This window comes from Formica exsecta, unplaced genomic scaffold (genome assembly GCF_003651465.1).
Source record: "Formica exsecta isolate Colony F162 unplaced genomic scaffold, ASM365146v1 scaffold423, whole genome shotgun sequence".
Lineage (NCBI taxonomy): Eukaryota > Metazoa > Arthropoda > Insecta > Hymenoptera > Formicidae > Formica > Formica exsecta.
The window spans coordinates 1,025,737-1,035,212 of NW_021851472.1; the positions used below are offsets into that span (position 1 = coordinate 1,025,737).

At 39.2% G+C, this 9,476-nt stretch overlaps 1 protein-coding gene across 1 annotated transcript in view; it reads left to right on the forward strand.

The window, feature by feature from the left end:
• Window positions 1–9,360, forward strand: part of LOC115240302 (E3 ubiquitin-protein ligase MYCBP2) — a 208,337-nt gene extending 198,977 nt beyond the window's left edge. The window contains exons 25-39 of the mRNA XM_029815371.1: window positions 54–119; window positions 963–1,192; window positions 1,326–2,870; window positions 2,941–3,112; window positions 3,244–3,629; window positions 3,706–3,835; window positions 3,923–4,329; window positions 5,660–5,774; window positions 5,864–6,054; window positions 6,130–6,555; window positions 6,635–7,003; window positions 7,074–7,298; window positions 7,384–8,156; window positions 8,238–8,605; window positions 8,694–9,360. Coding sequence (XP_029671231.1) covers window positions 54–119; window positions 963–1,192; window positions 1,326–2,870; window positions 2,941–3,112; window positions 3,244–3,629; window positions 3,706–3,835; window positions 3,923–4,329; window positions 5,660–5,774; window positions 5,864–6,054; window positions 6,130–6,555; window positions 6,635–7,003; window positions 7,074–7,298; window positions 7,384–8,156; window positions 8,238–8,605; window positions 8,694–8,809 — 5,519 coding nt within the window. The 3' untranslated portion in view covers window positions 8,810–9,360. The remainder of the gene's footprint in view (window positions 1–53; window positions 120–962; window positions 1,193–1,325; window positions 2,871–2,940; window positions 3,113–3,243; window positions 3,630–3,705; window positions 3,836–3,922; window positions 4,330–5,659; window positions 5,775–5,863; window positions 6,055–6,129; window positions 6,556–6,634; window positions 7,004–7,073; window positions 7,299–7,383; window positions 8,157–8,237; window positions 8,606–8,693) is intronic.
• Window positions 9,361–9,476: the final 116 nt, after the last annotated feature.

The window sequence follows — 9,476 nt, forward strand, 5'->3', positions numbered from 1 at the left end:
ATATATTCTGTTTGTGTGAATTAGTTATAACAAATTAGTCATGTTGATCTTAGCTGGGTCCAGTCGACAGCCAGCCGTTTCTGGCAATTGCCTCTTCCCTCCTGCTGCTAATGCACCAGGTACTCGCTCCTATCCTATTGAATTACTAAAGTTGTAAAATTTCGAATAGTGCACAGAATCTCTGTATCATTGAAAATCTGTTTTAATATATTATCACCATTTATTATATATATGTATATAGGATATATATATATATTGATGGCACAGTAGAACCCCACTTCACATATTGATCAGTGAATTTTACGATATTATATTATGCATGCGAAATAGCAATCGGAATGGCACGCGATATAGTTTCATTCTTTAGTTGATGCATGACTGTTTACATCATATGCATAAAGTGAACTCTTTATGCGATTCAGAAAACCGAGAGCATAGTTAAACCACTAAAACGTACCTAATAAATTTGTTACAATTAATCAAAATTATTAGGTGGGAGAAGCGCGATAGGAGGGGGAGAGAGTATGAGTAGCAGCCCTGTACTCTGCGGCTCCCCCCGAAGTGTCGGCCTCTCCCTATTACGTAAGATCATTTTTACACGCTAATATATTTATATCCTAATCCTAGTTTACATCGCATCAAAATCGAACAATCACTCATCAGATTTCATACCGCTGTAATTTATATTTCACATTTTAATACAAAAGCGAAAGAAGTATATATATATTCTTTAGAAACCTTTAATTTTCAACACGCACGAAGTTAATCTGCATGACTTAAACTTTTTGAATGAGTTGTGTAAGCGAATGTTATAAATGTCTTGCTCTATCACTATCCATGCGTTTTCCAATAAGGTGAGAAAGTGATACTCTCTTGCCATCAGGATTAAATATTCGAATGTATTTTGTGGATAACGGGCACACAACTCGCGGTCGTCATTATATTATTATTTCTTTTTAAAGTGTCAGGAGGGATGATCGACAGCATAACGTCGCAACGACGCGGTTCGACACAGAGCGACACAAGTGCCTTGGTTAGCAGCTTGACAAGAGATCCATCTCAGTCACCGAGTGGTATCAGTACTACTGCCAATACGCGTGATCTATCACCGAGTCCAAGTTGCAGTTCTTTACACATGAGATCTGAGGGCAGCATAGCGAGCCCACCCGATACTCCTAAAAAGGAGTGTGCTGTAAGCAACTTTTTTGCATTTTAATCGTCTTACTTTCTTCGCTAAGATAAAGATGCATGAAAAAAATCTCTGTTATGTGATATCGTTTATAAAATTATGCAAGGAACTATATAAACCATATTGTTTATTACAGGATCCTCAGGAAAGTCCGCGCAAAATGTCTCAAGCGCAAACGCAAACAAGCCCCGAAAGCGCTGCTACAGCTATGAAAGGTCATTTCAGTATTGGCTCGTCCGGAGTAAAAGACGAACGACACTCGCCGAAAATGAGCAGAAGGGATCACATGAAGGCCGTGAAAACTAGAGCAAAACGCGCCATGTCGCCTGCCAACGCACAGCAGAGTCCAAATCCTAATCGTGCTCTAAATTTAAGTAAAGACAAGGTTAAGGAAGCGATCAGTCCTTCCGTAGCAGAATGTCTGAGGGCTGTTTTCGCGGCGTTTTTGTGGCATGAAGGGATCGTGCATGATGCTATGGCTTGCGCGAGTTTCCTCAAGTTCCACCCGAGTTTACCGAAACAAGGTGCACTGGTTGTAACCAGGCATACCGTCGTACAATCCAGTGACAAGCAGCAACAAGAACAAAAAGCACGGCAGAGACATTCCGTCGAGGTGACGAATGCCGGCAATTATTTGCACATCCAACCTAGCACGTTGGAAACACTCACGCGTTCAGCTGCGAACGCTAATGCCAATAGGAGCAGGAAGAAACAGGAGAATACGTTCAAAGAAGAGATTCAGGCAAACTCGGGCAAGCTCAGTTCCCTGCCCGAATTTCACACAGTCGCGGTACTGCCACCCGCATTGAAGAGCCTGGTTTTTCTATGGGAAGAACTCAGCACCAATTGTTTGCAGGCCATTGAACAACAATCGATCCTACCTAGTCCTATATCGCAGATACAGACGATGAAGCTGGCGAAACGGCCGATACCAGAAAAACGTCCCAGAGAGGATAAAGTGAAGGAACGCGAGAAGAAAAGTAGTCGGAAAAAGAAGGAATGGAAGCCTATTGGTAGAGCGAATGCATCTGAGGTTTTGGCGGGGATCGAACGCGAGACTATCTGCGAACTTTGTGGCCTGATGTTCCCACATCCAGTCACTTATCATATGAAGATGATGCATCCAGGTTGCGGCTGGCATGCGGGCGGAAAAGGATACAACAGCGGTGGAAACTACTGTGTGGGGTGGGCAGGCAATTGTGGAGATGGTGGAGTTGGTGGTAGCTCGTGGTATTTAATCTGTGACACATGTAGAGATAAATATTTGAAAGCCAGAAAGAGCAAGTTTGCAAAGAAATTTGTCAGCGGGATTTCCAAGAGAAAAAACGGCACAAGTAAAATTCTGTCTCCGATTAACAGTCCCAGTGCGAATGAAACTCATATTATCATGAAAAACAATGCGATGTTTCTATTGGATTTGGCTAGCGCTTCTGGCTTTAATATCCCGAAACAGCAGAGACGACCTTCGCAGACTTTATCGTCTGTGGCGGAGAATTATAGTCCTCCAGAGGCCGTCGGACCATTTCCGCCAACCGGACCATTCCAGTGTTTGCAAGCTTTAGGTGTTCATCACTCACAAAGTCACGACGAAAGATATTACGAAGAAACTCTGAGACGTGAAAATGGACAACAAAATAATTATGAAGGAAGCAGTGGCGCATTTAATATCACAAATGGCAGGGTAAGAAAGTATTTTTTGTTTTCTATTTTTAATATTTAACATTGCTTTAATTATATCGTCTGATTTGCAGCCATTATCAGAGTATCCAATGAGTGACAGTGATAATGAAAGCGGCAAGAATCGTAGTATGTTCCATAGATCGGTATCTATGTCTACTGGCGCGCCTTGGGCTAGAAATAGTAACGACGGCAGAGTTGTTATGATGAGGAAACGGAATAATAGTAGTAGCGAAATGAGTAATGGTACGCGCGTTTCTATGCATTTTATATAAAAAAAAAACAAACAATATTTCGTTATTTTTTATTATAAATAAATACTAAAAATTTTTTTTTTATGAATAAATATTAATAAAATATTTTCTATTATTTTTCAGAAGCGGGTTCTTCGCTTTTGTGTTATCCGTCTGCTGCACTTCAAAAATTAGTGCCATCGATGGATCAATCCGCAATAGTATCCACTAGCCAAACCGAAATGGCAAGTAACGATCGAATTGAGATTCTCATGAGACCTGTGATGTTATTTGTTCTTCAACAACACAACTTGCAACATCTGCAGCTTGCGATGAAGCAAGCATTGCGTCGTGCTGCCTGTCGAGTTTACGCGATGCAGGCGTTAAATTGGCTTTTAAGAAGCGTGACGCAACCAATTTGTTTGCACGACTTACTGTGGTGGTTCGTCTCGTCTCTTACGCCGATTGTTCCTTCTGATAATACAGACGCGAATGATGATGATAACAAAACAGAAAAGAAAGAAGATCATGTAAGCAAAATTTTTAATAAGATTTTATTTGTTAATGTAGACATGAATATGATATGGTTATTGCTTTAATTTTCAGGATACAACCGGCGTCAGTGAGCATCCTTTATGTGATTTAATGATAGCTGGAGAATCTGTCAATCCATTACCCACTGTGTTTCATACCTTATTGCAAACAATTGCGGACTTAATGCTATTACCACCACTTGGTAAGTATTCGCAGCAAGATGGACTTAAGCAAATGGAATTTAAATGGACATTTTTTAAATGGATATATTGTAATTATTTATTTACAGGATCTCCATTACAACAAGCTGCGATTCGATGCTGGGGTATTCGATTTACGCCAGCAGATCATATGTTTCTGCATAGAAGTCATGTATTTAGTAATATTAGCAAAATTCTTTCACGTTCCGAAGAAGAAGAGGATGTGACAATGAGTATGCATGAGAGCCACCAATCAACAGTTTCGCAACAGATAAGCAGTTGTGTGGAAGCTTTAAAGGATTTAACATCTAGCGTTGAGATCAAAGCTTCCAGTCGCCAAGCCATGATTGGTAGTCTAACAGACAATTCAACGGAAACATTTTGGGAATCCGGAGATGAAGATCGTAACAAAACTAAAGTTATTACTATCATTTGTGGTGCTCATACCGTGCCTAGAATGTTGTACGTACACATCGATAACTGCCGCGATTTAACAGTAAGTTCTTTTCATAAAAATTGGGTTAACTGTATCACAAATAATGTTTGTCTAATTAAACATTTTTATTCAAAAGCATAAAGTGTCAAGCATAACTTTCCTGTCTGGTGTTAACGCAGATGATTTTTATGAATAAATATTAATAAAATATTTTCTATTATTTTTCAGAAGCGGGTTCTTCGCTTTTGTGTTATCCGTCTGCTGCACTTCAAAAATTAGTGCCATCGATGGATCAATCCGCAATAGTATCCACTAGCCAAACCGAAATGGCAAGTAACGATCGAATTGAGATTCTCATGAGACCTGTGATGTTATTTGTTCTTCAACAACACAACTTGCAACATCTGCAGCTTGCGATGAAGCAAGCATTGCGTCGTGCTGCCTGTCGAGTTTACGCGATGCAGGCGTTAAATTGGCTTTTAAGAAGCGTGACGCAACCAATTTGTTTGCACGACTTACTGTGGTGGTTCGTCTCGTCTCTTACGCCGATTGTTCCTTCTGATAATACAGACGCGAATGATGATGATAACAAAACAGAAAAGAAAGAAGATCATGTAAGCAAAATTTTTAATAAGATTTTATTTGTTAATGTAGACATGAATATGATATGGTTATTGCTTTAATTTTCAGGATACAACCGGCGTCAGTGAGCATCCTTTATGTGATTTAATGATAGCTGGAGAATCTGTCAATCCATTACCCACTGTGTTTCATACCTTATTGCAAACAATTGCGGACTTAATGCTATTACCACCACTTGGTAAGTATTCGCAGCAAGATGGACTTAAGCAAATGGAATTTAAATGGACATTTTTTAAATGGATATATTGTAATTATTTATTTACAGGATCTCCATTACAACAAGCTGCGATTCGATGCTGGGGTATTCGATTTACGCCAGCAGATCATATGTTTCTGCATAGAAGTCATGTATTTAGTAATATTAGCAAAATTCTTTCACGTTCCGAAGAAGAAGAGGATGTGACAATGAGTATGCATGAGAGCCACCAATCAACAGTTTCGCAACAGATAAGCAGTTGTGTGGAAGCTTTAAAGGATTTAACATCTAGCGTTGAGATCAAAGCTTCCAGTCGCCAAGCCATGATTGGTAGTCTAACAGACAATTCAACGGAAACATTTTGGGAATCCGGAGATGAAGATCGTAACAAAACTAAAGTTATTACTATCATTTGTGGTGCTCATACCGTGCCTAGAATGTTGTACGTACACATCGATAACTGCCGCGATTTAACAGTAAGTTCTTTTCATAAAAATTGGGTTAACTGTATCACAAATAATGTTTGTCTAATTAAACATTTTTATTCAAAAGCATAAAGTGTCAAGCATAACTTTCCTGTCTGGTGTTAACGCAGATGAGATGACAAAGCTAATTTCTGTAGAGATTGAAAGTAGATCAGCTGGATGGATTAATTGTCCAATCACTGGTAATATAAAAATGTTGTAATTTTTACTATTTTAAAACAAGGTATGCTTTAAAGACGTTTGATCTATATCATATTGTAATTGTATATAGATCAACGCCATATAGTAGTAGGTATGGAATTAAAGGGTCCAGATAATTCTTTGAGAGTTCGTCAAATCAGAGTGCTTGGTGAGATCGAAGGAGGATCTTTAAAAATAGGAAAACAACTAAGCGCACAGACTATCCAGCAAAGAAATTGCGAGGCAGAAACCTTGAAAGTATTCCGTCTAATCACATCTCAAGTAAGCGTGATTTCTTGTGATTTATTTTTTCGTTTAAAGCGTTGTATTCTTACAATGTATCGTATTGTATTGCAGGTATTTGGGAAACTTATACAAGGAGAGAAGCAACAAGAAACGGAATCGACTGAAGGTGTTAACGAAGATTTGGAGGACAGTAATGATCTCCGAGAACATATGGTCGGAATTTTATTTAGCAGAAGTAATTTGACACACTTACAAAAACAAGTATGTACTCATATCGTGCAAGCGATTAGAAAAGAAACTATACGTTTGAGAGAAGAATGGGAAATGCTTCTGTGTTCACCGACGCCCGTTAATAGTCTGTTGAGTGACAACAGCGATTTGCCAAAAGCGGCCGATACTTATTGCTTCGAAATGCTTTCTATGGTTCTTGCTTTAAGCGGAAGTTCTGTAGGACAATATTACTTATCACATCAGACTGGTTTACTAAAAGATCTATTAAGTTTGTTGCATACCGGATCAGCAAGAGTACAGCGTCAGGTACATTCTCTTCCTATTAGCGCTTGAAAGATCATACGTAGAATTTAAAACCATCTTTACCACGATTGTATTTTTCCAGGTAACATCTCTCCTAAGACGAATATTGCCAGAAATTAAACCCGAAACACTAGCGAGCGTTACAAACGTCGAACGATTACCGCCTACCGACTTCAGTATCGTATCTGCGGCGAACAGCGGCTTTACTCATGTTTCGGACTTCAATGAACATTCTGCCGGAATTCTCGACGTATTTTTAAGCTGTATCGCGAAAGCTTTGAATGTACAAGTTAAAGTAAAAGGGAAAGAAAATGGCAAGGCACTTCAAAGTACTTCATTAGCTACCAGCATTCACCCGAAAAGTTATGTTGGAACAAGATGGTGGTTGAGAGGTTGCATGACGCGTAAACTAGCAGAAGTGATAATCCAACTTTTAAAGGACATGGCATCGGTGAGTATGTTATGATATAATTAGTTGGTTTTAAAATATCTAAATCAATATCTTTTTATTCATATTACAGGGTAAGTTATCGGAGGAATGGGCGTCTATAACGAAAGCGGCTATAGCCGAGAATATCCTAAATTTAACCAGATTGGACGAAAAAAGTCGCGATCCTACAGAATGTCTTCGATCCCCGACACTATGGTTAGCACTCGCCTCTTTATGCGTTTTGGATTCGGATCACGTTGAAAGATTGTCGTCTGGTCAATGGAGCGGTTCTGAAGGACAACCGTTGCCGCCTAGAGTAAGATTATTACTACATTTCTTGATTACTATATGTATGATATATAGTAAAATTTTAATTAATTTTGTTTTTCTCATTTTTCTAGCCAACGTGTAGTAATCACGATGACGACGAGACCACGGCCATTATTCAATGTAATGTTTGCAGTAATTTGTGCGCGGAATGCGACAAAATTCTACATCTTCATAGAAGGACCAGAACGCATCTCAGACAAGTATGTAAAGAAGAAGAGGAAGCGATACGAGTTGATCTTCACGAAGGTTGCGGCAGAACGAAACTCTTCTGGATCTTGGCTCTAGCGGATAGTAGAACATTGAAGGCATTAATAGAATTTCGCGATGGTTCGCCGAGAAAACCGGTCGGCGCCACTACTGGTATTTGCCGATTTTGCGGTACCACGGGAAATACGGGCTTGCTAGCGATAGGCAACATCTGCGCCGATCACGATTGTCAGGAACATGCCAAAAACGCTTGTAACAAGGTTCACTCTTGCGGTCATATTTGTGGGGGTGTTAGAAACGAGAGAACTTGTTTACCTTGCTTGCATCGTTGCTTACCGGGGACGGATTTGAAACAGGACGCCGATGACATGTGCATGATTTGCTTCACCGAAGCCCTGTCCTGCGCGCCGGCGATTCAGTTGCAGTGCGGCCATGTGTTCCATCTGCATTGCTGCCGACACGTCCTGATGAAGCGCTGGGTGGGACCGCGGATCACCTTTGGTTTCTCTCTCTGCCCGATCTGCAAAGTACCGATGGATCATCCAACATTATCCGAGCAATTGGCAAGCGTGAAAGAACTCTATGAGGATGTACGAAGGAAGGCTCTAATGCGCTTGGAATATGAAGGCTTGCACAAGTAATATTTTCAAATATATATTTGGTGTTGCAAAAGAAATATTCTACGCGATAAATGTATACAACAAATTATTTTTCGCAGGGCCGAAGGAGCTTTTGCACCCGGTAGTCGTTATCAGGACTCCGCTGCCTATGCGATGGAACGGTATGCGTATTACGTATGTTACAAATGTCAGAAGGCTTATTATGGTGGTGAGGCGCGTTGCGACGCACAACTAGGTGGGGAATCTTTCGACCCTGCGGAACTAGTGTGCGGTGGCTGTAGCGACGTGGCAAGGGCACAGATGTGTCCGAAGCACGGAGCGGACTTTCTCGAGTATAAATGCCGATACTGCTGCTCGGTGGCAGTCTTCTTCTGCTTCGGAACCACGCATTTCTGCAAACCCTGTCACGACGACTTCCAGCGCGTTACCACCATCCCGAAGAGCGAGTTGCCTGTATGTCCCGCTGGTACGTGTACGCTTTTTTTCATCAAAATGATTTCAAGATGATACCTGTCTTCCAAAGATGATAATGTCATATCGATCTTTTTTTCAAGGTTCCAAAGCTAAGCAATTAGAAGGAGACGAATGTCCATTGCATGTGAAGCATCCGCCGACCGGAGAAGAGTTCGCTCTAGGTTGCGGCATCTGCCGCAACGCACACACGTTCTAAGCTTTCAGTACTATCTTATGATTTTTAATGAAATCGGAATTGACACAGTTTAAAAGCCAAGTATGAAAATGGATTCGCGATGACAAGTTTATGATGCTAGGAGAGGTATACTTGTAAAATAATGGATAAGTCGCAAGTTTTTATCAGTAAATTTAGTAATTAATTCTCGACGATAATGAAAAAAGCTCGTCAACTTGCTTATCAAACTTCCACATATGAGTAAAAGGGAAAGAATTTTACGTCATGCAGGATATAATAAATAAAGGAAAAAGATACTTGTAATATGTATCTTAACATTTTGAGAGACGTAAAATAATATATAATTCCCTGTACTATTTATATAAGAAATGATTGACTCTTTAGTATTATCAATAAGTAATACACAAGTAAGTTATATTATATATATATATATAACGAAAGTATGTGTATTTTAGAAAATACACTAAATTGTCGCAAGTATCATTTATAGACATTAAAAATGGATGAAAAAGATGATATATGTATATACATATGTAACACACGTGTATATACATATATAGTTATACATGTATTATATAATAATATTATATATTATATTAATAATTTAATAATAATTTAATAATATATATAATTATATATATTATTAAAAATAATAATTATATATATATTTATATTATATATATATATA